This window comes from Microcaecilia unicolor, chromosome 12 (assembly GCF_901765095.1).
Source record: "Microcaecilia unicolor chromosome 12, aMicUni1.1, whole genome shotgun sequence".
Taxonomy (NCBI): Eukaryota; Metazoa; Chordata; class Amphibia; order Gymnophiona; family Siphonopidae; genus Microcaecilia; species Microcaecilia unicolor.
In genome coordinates, this window is record NC_044042.1 from 79,247,912 (window position 1) to 79,271,248 (window position 23,337).

Consider the following 23,337-nt stretch of genomic DNA (forward strand, 5'->3'; position numbering starts at 1 on the left):
TTCCCATTGGTCCGCCCTGTGACGTCATCCCCACGGCGGACCAAGGGGAACTGTGTTACGAACCCAGGCATCCAGACGGATGTGCAGAGGTCCAAATTATTATATAGGATGAGGATTAACCCTTTGGGATTCAGTATGTGATGCAATCTTTGATTCTTTCAAATAGAGCTGCTCCTAAGGAGAAACTTAAAGATCAGCCATTTTCCAGCGACTTATTGATTTTGCCTTCACTCAAATAACCTACACACCTGAAATTGGACGCCACTAGGGAAAGGAAGGGACACTAGAAGTTGCTGAGCTCCAGGAGTTCTATGGATCTGTCTGCCAGCATATGTTTTGCTTGGATCAGGGATAATTTTTTTTAACCATTTTGGTTTGTTTTGAAACAAGTGATGTTGAGGGTCTGTCCATCTGTCTGTCTGTTTGCACATGTGGAGCTGGCCAAAACACACAGACAAATAGGCAAGAGCAAGCAGCCATGAGCAGCTGGGGTGGTGGAGTCCAGACTGTGCCACCCAAAGAACACTTTGACCAGTGGTAGACACCCTCGAGACGTCCCCCTCTCCTTTCCCGTCGGTACAAAATTAAGAAAATCAGGGTTTGATGCAAGCAAGACCAGATGGGTTAAGGTGTGAGCTAGGTGAGGCCCTGCCAAAGCCCAAGGGCGCCAAGAGCCTTCCTCACTGGCTCACGCACACACCCCTACAGGGCCATCCTCCAGCTTACCTGCATTCTTTCTTCTTTCTCCTCCTCCTCCTTTGCACTTTTCAGCAGAAACGCGTGCCAGTCCGTGTCCTCCTCCTTGGCTCCGACTGCAGAATTTGAACTGCAGGGGGCTCTACAGTATCCTGTGCAGTTCAGATTATGCCGTGCGAGCCAGCGCACAAGTGGAGAAGGATGCACGCAGCTGCTGTCCTCTTCATTTTTACTGAAAAGCTCAAGAGAGGGAGGGAAGAGAAAGGAGTGGCCTAGTGGTTAGGGTGGTGGACTTTGGTCCTGGGGAACTGAGGAACTGAGTTTGATTCCCACTTCAGGCACAGGCAGCTCCTTGTGACTCTGGGCAAGTCACTTAACCCTCCATTGCCCCATGTAAGCCGCATTGAGCCTGCCATGAGTGGGAAAGCGCAGGGTACAAATGTAACAAAAATAAAATAGATACTATTGGAGATTCTACATGGAATGTTGCTACTATTGGAGATCCTACATGGAATGTTGCTACTATTGGAGATTCTACATGGAATGTTGCTACTACTGGAGATTCTACATGGAATGTTGCTATTCCAGTAGCAACATTCCATGTAGAAGGCTGCGCAGGCTTCTGTTTCTGTGAGTCTGACGTCCTGCACGTACGTGCAGGACATCAGACTCACAGAAGCAGAAGCCTGCGCGGCCACATTGGTGATCTGCAAGGGCCGACTTCTACATGGAATGTTGCTAGTGGAATAGCAACATTCCATGTAGAATCTCAAATAGTAGCAACAGTGGAGGAGTGGCCTAGTGGTTAGGGTGGTGGACTTTGGTCCTGGGGAACTGAGGAACTGAGTTTGATTCCCACTTCAGGCACAGGCAGCTCCTTGTGACTCTGGGCAAGTCACTTAACCCTCCATTGCCCCATGTAAGCCGCATTGAGCCTGCCATGAGTGGGAAAGCGCAGGGTACAAATGTAACAAAAATAAAATAGATACTATTGGAGATTCTACATGGAATGTTGCTACTATTGGAGATTCTACATGGAATGTTGCTATTCCACTAGCAACATTCCATGTAGAAGGCTGCGCAGGCTTCTGTTTCTGTGAGTCTGACGTCCTGCACATACGTGCAGGACATCAGACTCACAGAAGCAGAAGCCTGCGCGGCCACATTGGTGGTGATCTGCAAGGGCCGACTTCTACATGGAATGTTGCTAGTGGAATAGCAACATTCCATGTAGAATCTCAAATAGTAGCAACAGTGGAGGAGTGGCCTAGTGGTTAGGGTGGTGGACTTTGGTCCTGAGGAACTGAGTTCAATTCCCACTTCAGGCACAGGCAGCTCCTTGTGACTCTGGGCAAGTCACTTAACCCTCCATTGCCCCATGTAAGCCGCATTGAGCCTGCCATGAGTGGGAAAGCGCAGGGTACAAATGTAACAAAAAAAAAAGGAAAGAATGAAGATAAGCTGGGGGATGTTGTAGGAGGTGGGTGTGTGTGTCAGGGGTACCACAGGTGAGGGAGAGAGAGGAGTGTGTTTATGTGTGTGTTGGAGAGCCACCACAGGTGGTGAAGAAAAGGAACGTGATATAGTGCCTTTCTGAGATTTTTGCAACTACATTCAAAGCAGTTTACATATATTCAGGTACTTATTTTGTACCAGGGGCAACGGAGGGTTAAGTGACTTGCCCAGAGTCACAAGGAGCTGCCTGTGCCTGAAGTGGGAATCAAACTCAGTTCCTCAGTTCCCCAGGATCAAAGTCCACTGCACTAACCACTAGGCTACTCCTCCCCAGACGGCAAGCTTTTGGGGGGGAAAGGCTGGTTGACAGAAAGTGGGCTGATTCCAGGTGGTGGGAGGGGCTGATTGGAAAGGGGGCTGATGTAGGCATGGAGTGCCAAAACAAAGGTTGGCTCAGAGCGTTGCAACCCTTTGAGCTAGCCCTGCCCACATGCCTTAATGAACTGTTGCTGTCAGTATTGTTGCCATCAGGCCTTGGACTGGCTCCAACTTAAACTTCTGTCTGGGCAGAGAGTGACAGGAAAAAGGGGAAATAGGCCATTGTTCCATACTAGACATGTTCAGTGTCTGGCTTAAAATAAGGGGATCGGAGTTGCCATCTTAACCTTTGCTGCTTTACTGGGCCACATTGACCCTTGTGGCTTCAGCAGGTAGAACCACGTGTGACCAGCTGTATGAACAATGGCTAGTGACATGACAATGTACAAAAGCCACCTAAAACTGCAACAGTTAAGCAAATGGTATTAGAGTTGGGGGGGGGGGGGGGGGGGGATTTGCAAAACAGCAATGCCTCCAATTCTAAGAGCGCTGATGTGATCTTTTTCTGGAGGTCTTTGTCCTTTTTCCCACCCACTAAAAGCGCATGGTTCTTATTTCTTAATCTTCAAATTCTGCAGTGCTTTGCAGAGGCTTAGCCAGAAAACAGATTTTGGGTGGGCCTAGGCAAGAACTAGGTGGGCACCAAGTGTTCTCCCCCACCCCCACCACCAAAAAAAAAAATCTCAGCTGGCGGGAAAATGCTTCTTCCACCATGTGCAGGTATCGTGGAGAGTAGCGTTTTCGTTACCATCAGGGGGAAGCCTTCAGCTGGCGGAGCTTGGGATCCCCACCAGCTACCACTAAATATGTGCTACTGTTGGGTGGGCCTGAGCCCTAAGTGGGTGGGCCCTGGCCCACCCAGGCCCACCTGTGGCTACGCTACTGGTGCTTTGTCAGTCCTGTAACTGAGTCCCAGCACGGCCCAATCAGTATTTATTGATTTATTTATTGGGATTTATTAACCACCTTTATGGAGAGATTCACCCAAGGCATTGTACAGCTAGGCATATAAAAACTTTTTCGTTAACAGAATAGCAATAGTAAAATTAGCAAATGTAAGCATAACTACAATAAATGAGAGAAACTTGGAGACAGGCAAATTTTCACCTGTTTTTAGAGTGAGAAAACATGTGTATTGTGTTTTGAAAGTTGCCTAAGAAAACTTGCCAGACGCACATGCACCATATCTTTCTGGCCAAAACACGTGCACTTTTTGCAAATGTGATTGTGGTTGCAAGCCTTGGTCGGCAGTGCCTCCACTGAAGGAAGATGAAACTGCTCACATGGGGCAGGCAGTTCACAATCACTCTCTTTCTGTGGATAAAACACTAGTTACTCAGATGAATGGCTTTGAAAATGACTTTTGCTAACCATTAGATACTGTATATGTGTGTGGGACAGAGGTGGAATATCCTGCCCCCCCCCCCCCCTCCACCTGTTGGGATGAGTTGTCCAGCTCTGCATTGGGTAATGATTCTGTCTCTTCTCTCCAGATGAGGACTGTGAGGAGCCTTTTGAATATCGGACTGTGGAGATAAACTGTAACGAGGATGTCTCAGACTTGTATACCAAGCTGGAGAAACTGGGAGTGTGAGTGCAGCCTCCTATGACGTTGTTATACTGGTCTCCACTTATATAGTGCATGCACTGACTAACTCCTGCCTCAGAACCTCATAGAGTGCCTGTAATGTGAAAAACCCCAAAAGCTGCCTAGTTCATATTCTTGCCTCAATTTACACCAGTTAAAATTTGCGTGCTGTAGTTCTGATGCTACTCTTGAGGACACCAGGTCATTGTTTGTGTGTCTTTGCTCTCTGCCTGATGCCCAGATGATCAAAGGTAAATGCGGGTGCTAGAAGCCCCTAGCGCCTGACCAGCACCTGCATTTACCAGTGTGGCATGTGGGGTCTGGCACAAGCGCGCCAGGGAATATAATCTCATTTCAATTATATTTAAATGTAGCTCTTAGGTATTCTGTCTGTATGATCAGAGCATTGTGCTCTCATCTTATAGGTGGAATAGCATCTTAATCCTGTGCCAGCTTGAAGCTGGCATTAGGGTTAAGGCGCTATTCCTCCCCCCCTCCCCCCTCCCGTCCGTGCCAGGCAGTCCGGGCTGTTACTATCAGTCAGGGCGCCGCCATGTTGGAGGCAGCGCTGGAAGGAGGAGGGAGTGCTACTACTACTACTACTATTTAGCATTTCTATAGCGCTACAAGGCATATGCAGCGCTGCACAAACATAGAAGAAAGACAGTCCCTCCTCTGGCATCTAAAGGTATGGGGGGAGGGTTTGGGGCCGCTAGACCACCATGGGGGGGGCACGCTAGACCACCAAGTGTGGGCTGGAGGACCGGTGACCTCCAGCCCTCTCTTCTGTTTGGGGGGATGTTGGTGTCCAGGGGGGTGTGGGGGCTTGGGGAGGGGCACTAGGCCACAAGGGCCTTGCCTTTGAGGGGGGGGGGGGTCCGAGGGTCCTTAGAATGTTTGAGAGGTCCAAGCTTTTTTTTTTGACAGTCTGGACCTGTCAAACAAGTGCGGGAGGATTTTGCCTGAGCACATGCCCAGGCCCTTTCCCCCTGCCCTTTCCCCCGATTAGCACTAATAACGTGCCTAAATTTGCATGTTATTAGCATTGATCATTGTTCATTGGGGAGTTTATTCCCCACGCTGTTGTTGTGCTATTTGTACAATGCTGTTTCAGAACAGCGCCGAGAATTGGTCATCGGGTCATGAGTTTCTTTTCTGTAACTGTCCATCCTTCTCTTGGCACATCACTCTATCATTCCTGTGCTATCTTCAACCCACTCCCACCGCCCCAGGGGGAAGTTTGGACAGGTGTACAAGCTGGAGGAGAAGGCCACAGGGAACATCCGGGCAGGGAAATTCTACAAGACCCGGACAGCCAAGGAGAGAGAGAGTGCTCGCATGGAGGTGGAGCTAATGAACCGCCTGCATCATCCCAAGCTGGTCCAGTGTGTGGTTGCCTACCAGAGTCGCACAGAAATGGTCATGGTGCTGGAATAGTAAGTATCGCATTCCCTCCCTTCCTCCCCAGAGACTGTCCCCTGCACAGACCTGTTACAGCAGAGACCCCCATGCTCCAGGCTAGTAGCAGCTGGGAGCACTGCCGTTCAAACATGCATTACGGTGGAGAGGGGAGGGTGAATAACTTTCTATGTGGGTATTAACACTGCATGAGAACAAAACTTTGGACTGGCTGTTGTAGCATTCCCCAAAAGTACTTAACATTAGGCCTGGAATTGAAAAAAAGCTGAGCTCGTAAGATGGGCTCCAAACTTTATGCCCCATTTCCAGCCCTAAGTTTTCAGCTGAAAATGTATCTTACTTTAGCAGCTTAAAAGTTAGGCTGCCATTCATTTGCCTAGATTTTATGAACCTGGTGCTGGAAATTAGTGCCAAGCTCCTAAGGCTTTTTCCCTGTCCTAAATTCACCCCTATTGCCACCTATGATTTTAGACTTAAGTTTAGTGGCATTTTGACTATAAAGTTACATGCTCATCCCTAGAAAATTTGCGACAAGGCCAATTTAGAAGCATAACTCTGAGTTAGAAGAATAAATAAATACATTGAATATCGGGCCCATTTGCTAGGGCGGGGGGGGGGGGGGGGGGCATGGGGATGTTGCATTGGCACATTTTGAACTGGTTTGGTTTTAGATTTTTGACCGGCCGGTGATCCCTGTGGCTTTCACGTACCATGTCCCATGAATAAACCCTTGTGCCGTGTCTGTGAAGCATTGCAGGTGGAGAGCTGTTTGAGAGGATCGTGGATGATGCCTTTGAACACACGGAGCCTACGTGCGTGCAGTACATGCGACAGATCCTAGAGGGTGTGCAGTACATGCACCGTCAGAGCATTGTCCACCTGGACCTGAAGCCAGAGAACATTGTCTGTGTGAACAAGACAGGCACCCGTATCAAGATCATAGACTTTGGGCTGGCACGTGCACTGGGTAAGCCTAATGCATGCGTACGTGCCATCTTACTCCCCCATAGTACCCTCCCCTCAGAGTCTGGGCTGCTGCTCTCCCCTCCTCATATCCTGTATATCTGTCACTTTCTTTGCAGATCAGGTAACCCCAGTGAAGGTGATGCAGGGTACTGCTGAATTTGTGGCCCCTGAAGTGATCGCCTTTGAAGCGATTGACTTCACAACAGACATGTGGAGTATTGGTGTCATTTGTTACATACTGTGAGTGCTCAGCCCTTGTGCCTAGGGGTCAGCAGAAGGGGAGGGGGCTGTGGAAGGTGCTAGCCACCACATGGGGAAATCTGGTAGGGTTAGCCTCGCATCCCGCTAATCACAAAACTTTCACCAAACAGTGCAAAGATTTTTTTTTTATATGTTTTCTGATTTCTGAAAAATAAGAGGGAAAAAGCCTCAGAACCCTGCCTGAGATAAAAGTGCTTAATCTCAAGACTGGAAAGGGCAGTTACCTCATTGGCTAAAACAAAAAAACCCTCAGTCTAGAGCAATAAATACAATTCACAAATTTCTTCAAGCTCTCAAAAATTAGCAATAATGTAGTTCAAAACCTATCTTAATCCAGTGACGACTGAAGAGGTCCTGACAACGGTAGCCAGCTTGATTCACCCTTCACTATCAATTAAAATGTTCTATTACGTATTGTGTTGACATTGTAAGTAGTAGACCGTGCCATACTTTGTATTGTTTTTTAAATACTTTTACTGCTGTAACTGCCTATTGCTCTTGTTTGTTCTATTCCTACCGCCTTGAGTGAATTCCTTCAAAAAGGCGGTAAATAAATCCTAATAATAAATAAATAGCTTCATCAGGGCATATGGACCAACGATTAAATATGGTGGCATCTAGCCTCCTCAATCCCAGTCACTGGAGTAAGATAAATTTTGAGCTATTGCTAATTTTGAGAGCTTGAAGAAATTTGTGAATTATATTTATTGCACTGGTTTGTTTGGGGTATTTTTTAGCCAGTGAGGTAACTGCCCTTTCCAGTCTTGAGATTAAGCACTTTTACAGGTTCTGAGGCTTTTTCCCTCTTATTTTTAAGAAATTAGAAAATACATAAAAATCTTTGGTGAAAGTTTTGTGATTAGTGGATTTGATTTTGTTTCACTGTTTCTTTTTGTGTGGAGTGTATTTAGCCTCACAACCTCCTCAGGCCATGATATTCCCATGGTGTGAAGGCTAAGCCTAATCCAGTCGTGCAGCCAGATGGAAATTTTTGGGTAGACCAACAATAGTATGGGTGGGCATGACACATTCCCTCTGCACTCCCTGCTCTCGCTATCCTGCTCAGTTGAAAAATTAAATGTCTTAGCCGGTAGGGATCTTCAAACTCCATCAGTTGAAGACATTCACAACCTGCCATTACTCCCCTTAGATAACCTTGGCTGTCAATATGGCAGTGATGTCAGCGACAGTGTTCCTGAACTGCCTGCTGAGATTGTCTGAGGAAATGGCGGGCTGTAGGTGTCTTCATCTGGCAGGGCTTGGGGATCCTGCCAGATGCACCAATGGTGTGCCACTGCTGGGTGGGCCTGAGCTGAAAGTGGACATGGACAGACCCACCTGTGCCTATGCCTGGGGTCACTTGGCACCTGTCAGAGCCTCGGTCTTCCAGTCCTTGAAATCCACCAACATATCAGGTTTATCCCTACTAAATCTGCATTTACATTACTAACATTAATTCTCCAAATACATATACATATCAAATTTTATCACCGTTTTCACAAATATAATCCAGTATTCATATTTGATGCTGCTTAATTAAAAGCCTCAACTTTATTTCACAGTGTAATCCCAAATAGTGTAACCTCTTAAAATCTACAAAGAAACATGTAAAGCAGTTGTTCTCATACAAATCGTCTTTCACAAGGAAGTCCTTCTTCAAAGTATCCTCTCCCATGGAAGAAATTCTACGAAATCATTCTAAATTCCAAGTTTCCAAAATAATGCTGATGAAAATACAAATCTGTCTTTTCCAAGCATCCATTGCACTCAAATGTGCCAAACCTTGAAACTTGGAATCGGCAGAAACATCATTAATTGGATAAAAGGCTTCATCACCTCAAGATCTTATCAAGTTAAATCAACCTCCACTATCTCATCTCCATGGTCACCAAACTGCGGTATACCCCAAGGATCCCCTCTATCCCCGATCCTATTCAATCTTATGATGATCCCCCTAGTCAAAGCGCTATTCAAGCATGGTCTCAACCCTTTCATATACGCGGATGATGTAACCATATTCATTCCCTTCAAATCTACTCTAACTGAAATTTCTGACAAAATATCCCTGGGCATGAACATCTTAACTTCTTGGGCCAACGCCTTTTTGATGAAAATGAACAAAGAAAAAACGCAATGCCTAATCCTTTCATCCCAGCACTCCGCGCTCCTCCCTACTAATTTTAACATCTCCGGCACCACAATCCCCATATCTGACAACTTAAAAATCCTTGGAGTGACTTTAGATAACCATCTCTCGCTCGAAACTCACGCAAAATCCACTACAAAGAAAATGTTCAACATGATGTGGATACTGAAACGCATAAAACCATATCTCCGCCTGAAAACATTCCGGAACTTGGTACAATCCACAGTACTTACCCACGCCGACTATTGTAACAATATTTTTTTAGGCTGCAAGACCCATATCCTGAAAAAACTTCAGACTGCTCAAAACACAGCAGCAAGACTAATTTTTGGCAAATCACGATTCGAAAGTGCAACACCTCTTTGAAAGAAACTTCACTGGCTCCCTATCAAAGAACGAATCAACATCAAGATCCACACATTAATCCACAAGATCATCCACGGTGAATCTCCAGACTACATGCTCAACCTGATTGACCTGCCCACCAGAAACACATCTGTAACTTTGCGCACTTACCTCAACTTACATTACCCCAATTGCAAAGGACTCAAGTACAAGACCTATTATGGATCCAACTTCTCCTTCTTAGGCAGCCAACTTTGGAATGCCCTCCCTAGACCTATTCGATCAATCAGTGACTACCCTTCCGGAAATCACTAAAAACCCATCTGTTCAAGCAGGCCTACCCAGATGACCCAAACTAATCCATCTACGCATCACATATCCAAGAGACAATAAAAATGACCTAGACCCAATGCTCACCTACCCTTGCTCATACCTGTCCTACTCCCTTCACCCTTGCCCATCTCTACCTACCTATTTCTTTTTTATCATTCTGATAATACTCAACTTATTTTTCCTCTTCAATACTATGTAATCCTTGTTACTATGTAAGCCACATTGAACCTGCTTTGAGTGGGAAAGTGCGGGGTACAAATGTAATAATAAATAAATAATATATTTGGAAGAGCTTCCTACTGCTTCAAGGCCATCAAACTCCACCATAACTCTTCATCCACACAATGTTCTGAATAAAAACATTTTTGGTCTCAACACAGGCCATTTTTCATTGGTACTTCTTCATGAGACCTTACTACAACAAACAAATAAAACAATATATGTATATATCATATCCATACACATTCAAATAAACCCATATCAACAATTAGTATTAAGTTTGAGAAATTTTGTTGATTCTTATTACTGTTATCTGCCTTTAATTCGTACATGATATAATAAAATTAAAATTAAATAAAAGTGCTTATAATGTGTGAGGTGCTCACTACATCCCTACGATTTGATTTCTGGGAAATCATGGTAATCCGTTGAGAATCATTGCACCAACAGCGCCAAAACAATCACCAAAAACCATTAGAAAATAAACAGTTATCTTAAGAAGATGTGCTATAGGTGTTTTGCTCCTTCCTACGAGTATCCCAAAATGTGTTTTAGCAAAAACTCCACCCACATGAACAACTAAAAATCGTAACTGACTGCGTGAAAAAAAATGTTGATCCACGTTGACAAAATCTGTTCTTGATAATGTATAGTCCAAAGTAAGGCAACTGTAAAAAGTTATGCAGTCCGATCTGAAATCGCAACAAACCTAGGGCCCTGTTTACTAAGGCGTGTTAGCATTTTTAACGCGGCTACAATTAGTGCACGCGCTGTGTAGGCGCCTATAGGGATATTGTAGGTACATACACGGTTAACATGCCTATAATGCTGCTTAGTAAACAGGGCCCCAAAAGTAGAACTGTCCATGCTCCGAAATACTCTGATGTTTCAAATTGAATTCTAATGTCCATCAGTCATGCTGGACCAATCACCACTGAGTGAAGGAGTAGCCTAATGGTTAGTGCAGTGAGCTGAGATCCTGGGGAACTGGATTCAAGTCTCACTGCAGCTCCTTGTGACCCTGGGCAAGTCACTTGATTCTCCATTGCCCCAGGTGCAAAAACCACCTAAGATTGTGAGCCCACTAAGGATAGAGAAAGTATCGGTATATATTGTGTACAGCACTGCGTACGCCTAGTAGCGCTATAGAAATACGTTTTTTTTTTTTTTTTAATTTATTTGCATTTGTATCCCACATTTTCCCACCTATTTGCGGGCTCAGTGTGGCTTACAGTACATTGTAAAAAGATAGAAGTGCAGTTGGTTGCAGTACAATTATGGGTCACATTGTGAAGAATTATATAAGACAGAGTAAGTTCAGGATATTCTTAGGGGATCGAACAGTGGAATATAACAGGGGTGAGTTGAGAGGGGGGCAAAACATAATCGAGGGAACAGGGAGGTCTGACAATTTTATCTGTGGGTAGGATTAAAGAGTGGTGAGAGCGCAGGAGAAGAGATTACAGAGAGTGTATTGGTGCGTGTCTATGAGATTGTATGGGCTTTATGTGTTTTGATCCTTGCCGTAGATTTTTTCGAAGAGAAGTCTTTAGTAGTTTGCGGAAGTCGGTCAGTTTGTAGGTCATTTTCAGGCTGCGGGGTAGTGTATTCCAGTATTGTGTGCTCATGTATGTGAAAGTCGATCCGTGCAGTGCTTTGTATTTTATGCCTTTGCACTTAGGGAAATGGAGATTGAGGAAGGTTCGGGACGATCTTTTAGCGTTTCTGGGTGGCAGGTCAATCAGGTCGGACATGTATGCAGGGGCTTCACAGTGAATGATTTTGTGGACTAAGGTGCATACTTTAAAAGTGATGCGTTCCCTGAGTGGTAGCCAGTGTAGTTTCTCCCGTAAGGGTTTTGCAATTTCGTATTTTGGTTTTCCGAAGATGAGTCTGGCTGCTGTATTCTGGGCTGTTTGAAGTTTCTTCAGTATTTGTTCCTTGCATCCTGCGTATAATGAGTTGCAATACTCCAGGTGACTGAGTACGAGTGATTGAACTAGACTACGGAAGACAGATCTTGGAAAGAATGGTCTAATTCTTTTCAGTTTCCACATGGAGTAGAACATTTTTTTTGTTGTGTTGTTCGCATGAGTAGTAAATAGTCATTCTTTTGCCAGATTCCAAAGAACATGCTTATAAAGTTCCAATCCGTCACTAGTGATGAATAAATCCAATCTTGAATTGTTGTTGCCTTTCACTCATTGCCTACACATACCCCATGATAACGACATTAACCATAACTACATCTCCCACCTCACTCCCCTCTCCATTGCCTATTTCTACCTATTCATCTCGCCTTTTATTCTGATATACTTAACTTTTACCCTCTAATAATATTCTGTATTCCTTTTACTATGTAAGCCGCATTGAGCCTGCTTTGAGTGGGAAAGCGCGGGATACAAATGTAATAATAAATAAATAAATAAAAATTGCCATTCAATCCAGTATCTCGGTCTCAACATGGGCCATGTTTCGCGCTACGAGTCAGCAGACCAAACTGTAAAAAAATTTGTAATATTGATAAAAATGTCTTCATTGCTTCACCATAAACTTTAATTTGCAATGACTTCAAACTTGTTCGTTTTAATATTACATACCAACTGCTTTCTCCAGATGAGTCTGTACATCCCAGATTATGACAAGTTTGAAGTCATTGCAAATTAAAGGTTATGATGACAATAAACAATGAAGACATTTTAATCAATATTACAAATTTTTTTTACAGTTTGGTCTCCTGACTCGTAGCGCAAAACATGGTCCATGTTGAGACTGAGATACTGGATTGAATGGCGATGAATGAAAGGTAACAACAATTCGAGATTGGATTTATTCATCACTAGCGACGGATTGCATCTTACGTATGTTCATTGGAATCTGGCAAAAGAATTATTGGTGATTGGCTCCAGCATGACGGATGGCTATTCAGTTTGAAACAGAGTATTTCGGAGCATAGACAGTTCTTTTTTTAGTTTGCTGTGATTTCAGATTGGACTAAAGAACTTTTTTTTACAGTTGCCTTATTTTGGAATATGCATTATTGAGAACAGATTTTGTCAATGGAGGATCAAGATTTTTTTTTCACGCATCAGTGATGATTTTTAGTTGTTCACGTGGGTGAAATTTTTGCTAAAACACATTCTGGGTTATTCGCAGGAAGGAGCAGAACACCTACAGCGCGTCTTCTTAAGATAAGTAATTGTTTGATATTTTCTAATGGTTTTCTTGGTGATTGTTGGTGTAATGATTCTCAACGGAACACCATGATTTCCCAGAAATCAATCATGGGGATGTAGTGAACACCTCACACTTCATAAGCACTTTTAATTTTAATTTCATTACATCATGTATTGATTAAAGGCAAATAAAAGTAATATCTAATAAGAATCAACAAAATTTGTTAACTTATGCGTATTTATTAGGGATATCCAGAAAACCTGACACGTTGGTCTTCACTCCCAGCTCTTGAGGGACCCACAAGGGGTTAGAGGATTGTGTGTGGCCATCTTCAGGAACAAAATTTTAATTCAGACCTATAAAACTTCCCTCCTCTCCCGTCTCATCACCCTAACAGGCTAAGTGGAGACTCCCCATTCCAAGGAAGCGATGATATGGAAACATTTCGCAACGTGACTGCTGCACAGTGGGACTTCGATGAGGAGACTTTCTCTGAAATCTCAGATCAGGCCAAGGACTTCATCAGCCGACTGCTACAGAAGAACATGAAGTGAGGATAGTGGGGAAGGGCATGCGGTGCTTCCCTGGTTAGAACTGTCCCCCCCCCCCCCCCCCCCTCTTCCTATCCTAGGCTATCACTTCTGCAAACATTCTGGCACCAGTGTGCTTGCTTTGGAGGCAGAACATAGGGGGAAACATCAAGGGGGGAGGGGAAGGGATCATGCAAAGGTTGGAGGTATCCTATCCCCAGTGATCAGAGCATGTCTGTGGCCTTGTTTGCAGGTTTGGCTGTTTTACACAGGATCCACAGTGTATTCCCCTTTCCTCTTATAGTGCTGGTTTATGTTCAGTTTTCCCTGCCAGGATGTTGTTTACAGTCAAAATCAGGTCCTCTTCTACCTCCACAGCTCCATGGCCTCTTCTGGTTCACTGGCTGGAAAAAGAGGGACCCAAGAACATGATTGATTTTTTTTTTTCCTTCCTGTTTTCTCAGGAATCGTATGACATCTGACCAAGCCTTGGAACACCGCTGGCTGCAGGAGATGGAAGCAGAGCGGGGAAGCACCAAAACATTATCCAAGGAGCGCATCAAAAAGTTCCTTGCCCGGCAGAAGTGGCAGGTCTGTGGTTACCTCACCTACTCATAAACCTGTATGATTTCAGAAGCTATCCTTCTATCACAGCTCATAATATGAGTAAAATCTTCTGGGCCCTGCAGTCACTCTGGACTCTACTATTTCCCCTCTGCCCTCATTCTGTGCCATGCATGGGTGTACTCTGGCAGCTTTGTCACTGGATCTTTCTGTAACAGGATTGCAGAAGCGTCCTTGTGAGTCTTTTTGAGGGCGTAAACAGATCTGAACACCAGACCTATGAGGTGTCAAATGCTCACATGTCCTCTTCAGAATTTTGTAACCTTTTTTTTTATATAGATCAGAACTAAGAATTGCTGTGTGGGACAATTCTAAGTAGCTTCATAATTTCACATTATGAAGGTGCTTTTTACTGTGTCCTTATAGCTAAAATTTTCAGTGACAGCTGGTTAGTTTTTCCTCAGAAATGTTTAGCTAGCATAACGCATGTTCCAATGTAATGTAAAACCTGATTTCAGTGCTGGGCAAAGTAGTTGAAACTATTATAAAGAATGCAATTATGGAACAAATAGACAAACATGATTTAATGGGACAGAATCAGCATGGGTTCAGCCATGGGAAATCTTGCCTCACCAATTTGCTTCATTTCTTTGAAGGCATGAATAAGCATGTCGATAATGGTGAGCTGGTTGATGTAGTATATCTAGATTTTCAAAAAACGTTGACAGAGTTCCTCATGAGAGACTCCTGAGAAAATCAAAAAGTCATGGGATAGGAGGCAATCGTCATTCTGTGGATTAGGAATTGGTTATGGCCACTTTTCTCAGTGGAGGAGGGTGAACAGTGGAGTGCCACAGGGATCTGTACTGGGATCGGTGCTATTTAACATATTTATAAATGATCTGGAAATCGGAATGACGAGTGAGGTGATTAAATTTGCAGATGACACCAAAACTATTCAAAGTTGTCAAAACTCATGCAGATTGTGAAATATTGCAGGAAGACCTTAGGAAACTGAAAGGCTGGGCATCCAAATGGCAGATGAAATTTAATGTGGACAAATGCAAAGTAATGAACATTGGAAAGAATAATCCAAATCATAGTTATCTGATGCTAGGGTCCACCATAGGAGTCAGCACTCAAGAAAAAGATCTAGGTGTCATTGTAGACAATACACTGAAATCTTCTGTGCAGTGGCAGCCAAAAAAGCAAACAGGATGCTAGGAATTATTAGGAAAGGTATGCAAAATAAGACCAGGAATATTATAATGCCTCTGTATTGCTCCATGTTGCGATGTCACCTTGAGTATTGCGTTCAGTTCTGGTCACCGTATCTCAAAAAAGATATAGCGAAAGTAGAAAAGGTTCAAAAAAAGAGTGACCAAAATGATAAGGTCTACAAAATCCTAAGTGGTGTAGAACAAGTAAAAGTACATTGATTTTTTTTTTTTACTTGTTCTCGCATAACTTGTACAATGTAACCCATAACCAATGTGTATCAACTGTATTCTCTTTATTCATATCTTATTGTAAGCCACACTGAGCCCGCAAAGAGGTGGGAAAATGTGGGATACAAATGCAAACAATAAATAAATAAATAAATAAAAGTACAAAGACTAGGGAACACTCAAGGAAGTTACATGGAAATACTTTAAAAACAAATAGGAAGAAATATTTTTTCACTCAACAAATAGTTACACTCTGGAACTCTTTGCCAGAGGATGTAGTATCAGCGATTAGCATATCGGGGTTTAAAAAAGGTTAGGACAAGTTCCTGGAGGAAAAGTCCATAGTCTGCTATTGAGACAGACATGGGGGATGCCACTGCTTGCCCCAGGATTGGTAGCATGGAATGTTGCCGCAATTTGGGTTTCTGCCAGGTACTTGTGGCCTGATTTGGCCACTGCTGGAAACAGGATACTGGGCTAGATGGACCATTGGTCTGACCCAGTATGGCTGCTCTTATGTTTTTATGAATTGAACGTGCCTGCCTGCTGTCCATGCAGGCCAGGAACATGGCCATGGTGGGCCATGGCAAGCCAATAAGAGTAGAACTGGAGGTGGTGTTTATACCCACACTTCTTACTGCTTACCCATGTTAACCTTGGGCCTCACCAGAAAATCAGTCCTGGATGTGCCACTCATACAGGCGGCTACATCTTTAACCTAGCTAAAATTATGCCCATTGAGAGCCGCATGTAATTGTTCACTGCTCTGAAGTGGGAGCTGTACTTTTTGGACAATGACTTTGAAACTAACCCTCAAGTGCAAAGCCTTAGTGTCCTGCAGCATTTTTACAGGGGGAATGTGTATAAGATGCACCTGTTCGAAGAGGCTTACAATAAAAATCCTCCTTAATGACTTGATTCCATTCTACATCTAAAACCAACTAATACTGATCCCTTCTAATTTGATTATGTTAATCACATTATCACTATTGGTCATTATATCTTACCTGTTTTATTTTGTGTTATGTAAATAATTCTACTGACCTATCTACCTAATTTCTTACACAGTAATATGTTAAATTAGACCATACCTCTTACTCTGTTTATGATTATACCTTTTGCAACATAGTGTAAGTCACATTGAGCCTGCAAATAGGTGGGAAAATGTGGGGTACAAATGCAGCAAATAAATAAATAAATATAAATTCCCCCTGGTAAAAATGCTGCAGGACACAGAGAGGCATATTTTCAAAGCACTTTGGGAGGCTAAGTTCCATAGGTTTCTATGGAACTTTGGGAGGCTAAGTGCTTTGAAAATATGCCTCTAAGGGGTCCTTTTTACTAAGCCGTGGTAAAAGGTAGGTGCGGTTTTTGGGCAAGCGCAGAAATATTTTTCAGTGCATGTATCAAAAATGCCTTTTAAAAATTTTTTTGCCGAAAACGGACATGCGGCAAAATCAAAATTGCCGCGCGTCCGTTTTGGGTGTCTGACCTTACCGCCAGCCATAGACCTAGCGGTAAGGAATCTGTGAAGTAAGGACCAACACGCGTCAGATGCCACTTGGCATGCATCCGAAAATAAAAAAACTTTCTAGACACACGTAGTGGACTGTCAGCCGCTCCTTCCGGCCGCGTAATTGTCTCTCTCCCTTATCCGTGCTGTCTGCTTCCGACTCCACACTCGTCCGTGCAGTTCGCTCTCACTGCCACACAGTTCCACTAGCAAGGCGGGGCAACACAGTTCAGCTTGTTAGTCTTTTAAACAAAGTTCAGCTAGTTAGGCTTTAAACACAGCCCAGCTTAGCCAGGCTTTCTCTCCAAAGTTCAGCTAGCCCAGCTTTCAAACACAGTTCTGCTAGCCGGGCTTCAAACACAGTTCGACTAGCCAGGCTTTCCAACAAAGTTCAGCTAGCCGGGCTTTAAACACAGTTCGGCTAGCCAAGGCCTTCTCCCAACGCCTTCTTCAGCAAGGCCTCAAAACAGTTCAACTTAGCTAGGCTTTAAACACAGCCCAGCTTAGCCAGGCTTTCTCTCCAAAGTTCAGCTAGCCCAGCTTTCAAACACCGCCCTCTTCAGCAAGGCCTCAAACAGTTCAGCTTAGCTAGGCTTTTTACACAGCACGGCTTAGCCAGGCTTTAAAGATCCACCACCCTCATTTGTCAACACTTTACCTCTTGACATCCACCCGCCGGATCTCTCCTGACTATTATCCTTTTCTTGATACTTTTGGGCTCCTCTAGAAGTCACTCTTCTTCTCCAGTCACTTCCTCTCCCACCTCCATTTCCTCTTCCACACCTTCTCCTCCTACCTGCTCCAACTCCTCCCATTCCATCCCCTCATTCTTCACCCCCTCCCTCAGGTGTTCCACCCCTCTCCTCAGCTGATTCCATCTCCCAATCAGCCCCCTCTCCTTTCCTCTCCTGCAGCTCAGGTACTCGTTTGTCCTCCTCTCTCCTATTCTTCCAGGCAGTCTGAAATCTGTGTTCTCTACGCTCCTGCCTCCTCCCCTCCCGCAATGCATTCTGGGATCTGTAGTTTTTCCACTCTGGCTTTTCTCTCTTCCCCCCTGCATTCTGGGCTCTGTGGCTTCTCTGATTCTCACAGGACGCACACCAAAAAATGAAATTACCGCAAGAGGCACGCGGTAGTCGGGCGGTAAGTTCATTTTGGCGCACGTTGGGCCCGCATAGAACCTAATTCAGCTTAGTAAAAGGGGGCCCTAAGGCTTTGCACTTGAGGGTTAGTTTCAAAGTCATTGTCGGTATCCTATAACTCATAGGGTAATACCATCTCCTTCACGATTGAGAGGGGAACACAGCATTAACCCAGTGCTTTCTGGTTCCGAGATGTCTTTTTGGTAATATAAATGCTTCTTTAATTTTTGTTTTATTTTCCTTTAGAAAACTGGCAAAGCTGTGCTGGCCCTTAAGAGAATGTCCCTGTTGACCAACAGACTGGATAATAAAGGGACATCGCCCGACTCCCCCCAGAAAGAGGGTAACTTCATTCTATCTTCTGTAGTGCTCTGATCATAAGAGTAGCCAAGGCAATTAACTCGCACAGGGGCTGTGGCAGAAGTTTACATTAGAGCCGTGCATGGATGTTTGAGCATGTGGCTTCTATTGCGAACCTAAGTCAACTATAGGTAAATTTTATACGCAGAAATCCTGCAGCAAATGGGAGAGTATCAGACGCAAGCACACAAGATTTTGCAGTAAGCACAGCTTCTTGTGTGCACGTCTGAACCAAAACCGAAAGTGTCAGCACACATCAGTGCCTGGTCTGCGTCTAAATATGAACATCTCTTGTTTGCACATGAAATTTTTGAGAGGGTCATATTTGGGCTCAGAAGAACAGGTGCTTATGTGTGCTTACTAATAACTTGCATGGGCTTCCTTCTGCTTGCAAAACAGACAAAAGCAGCACTTAAACATGAAATATCTACAAGGAATCCTTTCTGCAAAAGTTTCCACACAACCCTGGACCTGGCGAAAAAAGTCTCGCATTGTGTGTGCATCAGAAGTGGGGCTGTGCTCTCAGCATTGCACAGAATATGTTAATTAGCTTGTTAGCATACATTTTCAGACAACCTGTGCTGTGTCTTCTTGCACTAACTAATACCTGAGCACAATTCCACTCTGTAAGCATCGCAGGGCGCGTTTAGGGTTACCATATGTCCGGATTTATCCGGATATGTCCTCTTTTTGAGGACATGTCCGGGCAACCGGGCGGGTTTTGCCAATCTGCCTGTTTGTCCAGAAATCCGGACAAACGGGCAGATTGCTAGCCTCCCCTCCCCTTACTTACTAGTGCCCTGGTGGTCTAGTGACCTTTTCTGCCTTCGGGGCAGGAAAGAACTCCCTCTTTCCTGCCCGGAGCGCTGCCCTGCATGCATCCTTCCTGTTCCTGATCTCGGCGCTGATTCAAAATGGCCACCGAGAGTTGAAGTGACCTCGCGAGACTTCAACTCTCGGCGGCCATTTTGAATCGGCGCCGAGATCACGAACAGGAAGGATGCATTCAGGGCAGCACTACGGGCAGAAAAGAGGGGGCTCTTTCCTGCCCCGAAGAGGTCACTAGATCACCAGGGCAGTAGTAAGGTAAGGGGAGGGGGAGTGACAGGGTGTGTGACAGGGGGTGGAGCGAGGGCATGAAAGGGGGTGGGTGGGGTGTGAAACGGGGCGTGGTGGGGGTGGGGTGGGGCATGTGTCCTCTGTTTTGGGGGACAAAATATGGTAACCCTAGGCATGTTCAACTTGCAGTAACCTAGTGATTTGCTTTTTCCATCAGTCTCACTGGAGAGAATTGATAACATGAACCAATTGCATCTTCTCTATGGGAAGCAATTTTGTGATACCACTGAAGACAGCTGACCCAGGGTTCTAGAGGACCCTTCTTACAGAATTTCTAAAACAGTGGTCCATCTGGTCTTTGATTACATATTATCCAATATAATTTATTATTTTTCCCTTCAACTTCAGAGTTCAGCTACAGCTCAGATGATGAAGTTTTCACCTTACTCCGGCAGCAGATTCAGCAGGCCCCCAGCTTCTCAACTCCCTTGAGGGACCAAGCTGAGGTGGAAGGGAGCAGTGCCTGCCTCCAGTGCCACATAGAAGGTATCTCCTTGACACAAGTAATGTGTGTGGATCCCCCCTCCCTGCAGAAAAAAAAAAGAAGTGAAACAGGGATAAGAGCAAGCAATAACCCCCCACCCCTTTCGGTAGAAAAAGTGGCTACAGGCATGACATCCTGTAGGGGTCAGCATATCACCACTTGCCATAGTCCAGTGGCTAATATAACCGGTTAGTGTTTATGCCTGGATACTACCAGCATCTTAGCAATGCCTGATTTCTTTCCAGCCTCTACTAGGGGTGTGCTGTGAAGGCAGGGATGTCTGTACTAGGAGACCCTCCTTGTTTTAAGGAAGGAATTAGCACTTTCTCTTGCATAGTGGAAGTATTTATTTATTTGCTGCATTTGTATCCCACATTTTCCCACCTCTTCTCAGGCCCAATTGGCTTACATTATGCCGAAATGGCAGTAGCCATTTCCGGAGAAGAAATACATATCTTCTGACTGTCTGAATTTACACACATGTTTAACATTTGCTATCCTTACTGGCATTACTGTAAAACACACTCAAGTTTGGTGAATTTTCTGATGCGTGCCTCAACATGGGTGTCTTAATTTCTGTGCTTTAGAAGGAATTGTTTAATTTTGATGTTGCTTATCCTAGTTCTCTGCTGACTGTTCCGTACCTTCCAATGCCCAGGTTACCCAGACCCAGAGGTCATCTGGTTGTATGATGGTATCCCGGTGCAGGAGTCCAGCCACTTCCGGATCGAATATGAGGAAAATGGACGCTGTGCATTGGTGGTGTCTGATGTGTCTCTGCAGGACTCGGGTTGCTACACCTGCAGGGCCTGTAATGAGCTGGGCGAAGCAGAATGTTCTGCCAAATTGACTGTTTCCCCTTTGCACGGGGTCCGGAAATGGTAGGAGCAGAAATCTCTGGGAAGAACTTGGGGGGGAAGAATAAATGGTGGAACTTGTAAATTTGCATTCTCTCCACCCCTCCAACCTCATTATTCCAACTTCATCTGTGACGGCGTCAGTCATGTTTGATTTTGTTTGAATGCGACCATGAAAACAATACCCACCACCACATTTATATGAAATGTGGTGGGGGGGAGGGGTAATAGGCACTCCAGAGAATTCTTCCCCTTTTCCACGCACCTCTGTCCGCCTTCGTCCAACATGCCTCAGCTCCATCCAGCTTGAGTAAGGTAATGCTGGTGACAGCCAGAGACACTTGCTTCGTACCCTGCTGTGCACAAGCCAGGTGCCTTAGCTCCTGTCCGACCGCAAAGAACGAGTAGATAAACCCTGCCTGGTCTCTATTGACTGCTGGTAACCTGTTATCGGAAAGGTGGTGGGAGTGTGTGTGTGGGGGGGCTTCATTTGGAAAGGGTGGTGTTTGGTAGTCTTGACTCCTGGAAAACTGTGCTTTGTTGAAATGATGATAACATGTAAAACTGCATGTGAGAAATGAAATGAATAGTTGTCTTCAATAATTAAACCACTACTGCTGGTAACTGAATTGTAAAATGTCATATGTCCGTGTGGGTTTGTTTCTTTCTTTCTTTTTTTGAATATTTTAATGAAGGTAGGCTACAAAGTTCTTGTAGATAGAGACATGAGCCAAACGGAAGAACCGCATTGATCCTGCCCTGTTCATATGCTGGAGAAGGGAGAGGGTGGGGGGGTGGGGAACAGGCAATGTCCTTGCTTACAGGTCTGGGGGAGTTCAGCTCAACTCCCATAGTGTTATTAACGGCACTGCTAGGCCCTAGGTCTCTCTCCCTTGGTGTTGATACTGCATTGAACCAGCAGGGGTCAGCAGAGCCTTGTATTGAGAGTGCTGGCCCTAGGTCACCTTGCTGCCTCCCTGCCTATCTATAGCTCTGTCTGAAAAAAGGAAAAAAAAAATCTTTAAACGTTATCCATTTACCTAAGGCACATTTTGAATACTCTTCCTCTGTGTTTTTCATTTTAGTGCTTCTATTTCTTCATTTCACACTAAATTTAATGAAGTTGAGTTCAGTTGTAAAGCGCTGCGTACGACCGGTAGCGCTATAGAAGTGATTTATAGTAGAAGTAGTAGAAGTTGAGCCTCTCCTTCCTCCCACCCCATTTTTAAAACTGTCCCTCAAGGCTGCTCATCAGCTGTCCAAGTTGTATTCAGGGTTTACATATTTTTTCAGTGTAATGTCTCTGTGAGGGTGGGTTATTGATTACTTCAGCAGCAGTACACCTTCTCCCCCTCCCAATCTTCTCAGATGTATGACAGTGGAAGTAGCTATATAGGGAGGCAAAAGTACATTACATGTCCTTTTCCCTAAAGACTTCCCTTCCTCTTCCCACATTTCGTGTCATGTGGGTTACATTGGATGCTGGCTCAGCTTGGCTATCTGCAGTGCTGCCCAGAACCCCCACCCCCTGCAGCAATTCAGACTGATGTCATTAGAGAAGTGGCAGCTTTCCAAAAAGCTCTCTGCAACTGGCTGTCCACTGGCTGGTAGCAGAAATTCTGCACCTGTGTGCCAGGCGTCTCGGAAAAGCCTTGAAAAAGTGGGAGGGCAGGCGGGCGCTAGACAGTTCCAGTGCTTCTCTAGAAAACAGCCTTTGTAGTTGCTGGTGGCTCCTTCTAAAGGACCAGACCTCAAAAAGGGGTCACTTGAGTTGTTGAAAGTTCAGACATCCCCCCTCCTTATTCCCACTTCAGATGGGCAGGAGCTTGTCTTGTTTCTTAAAATATGGAGCATAAAACAGAAACCTAGGTGCTCTTTTGAATGTTTAAGGGTTATTTTTCCTATCTTTATTTTTGAAATTGAACCAGGTCTCCGGCGCTATTGTCCACTGTTCTGGCCTCAGCTGGTGACCTTGTAGCTTTGCCTTCTGCCTACTTACTTTCCCAGCTGTAGATGGGGAAGGATGAGTTGCAGCTTGATACTGCAGGCTTTTGGACCCCGCAGTGCTCTCTGTGCCTGTCTGTCCTCTGCTAATATTCCTGCTAGGACACAGACTTTATTTCCAGCAGGTGCCTGGGCAACCCTGTTTCCTAGATTCTCTCCCCTTCTCCTCCTCCTGGTCATGGCTACTGCATCTTCGGGCTGTGCAAGCCCACGCACCAGCTTGCCGGCTTTTCTTTGCATCCTTCTGCTCCTGGGCTATGCTTCACTCCCTCACAAGCCCAGGAATGGAGAAACGGCTTCAGCCTGTATTGTGATATCAACATTTTAGAGATG

General features: G+C 44.8%; 1 protein-coding gene across 3 annotated transcripts in view; it reads left to right on the forward strand.

The window, feature by feature from the left end:
* Positions 1–21,637, forward strand: part of LOC115481637 (myosin light chain kinase, smooth muscle-like) — a 121,353-nt gene extending 99,716 nt beyond the window's left edge. For all 3 annotated transcript variants that reach the window (XM_030220940.1, XM_030220942.1, XM_030220941.1), the window contains 9 exons: positions 4,023–4,119; positions 5,350–5,553; positions 6,286–6,503; positions 6,619–6,742; positions 13,381–13,533; positions 13,978–14,104; positions 18,427–18,523; positions 20,008–20,145; positions 20,802–21,637. In XM_030220940.1, coding sequence (XP_030076800.1) covers positions 4,023–4,119; positions 5,350–5,553; positions 6,286–6,503; positions 6,619–6,742; positions 13,381–13,533; positions 13,978–14,104; positions 18,427–18,523; positions 20,008–20,145; positions 20,802–21,028 — 1,385 coding nt within the window. In that variant the 3' untranslated portion in view covers positions 21,029–21,637. The remainder of the gene's footprint in view (positions 1–4,022; positions 4,120–5,349; positions 5,554–6,285; positions 6,504–6,618; positions 6,743–13,380; positions 13,534–13,977; positions 14,105–18,426; positions 18,524–20,007; positions 20,146–20,801) is intronic.
* The last annotated feature ends 1,700 nt before the right edge of the window (positions 21,638–23,337 follow it).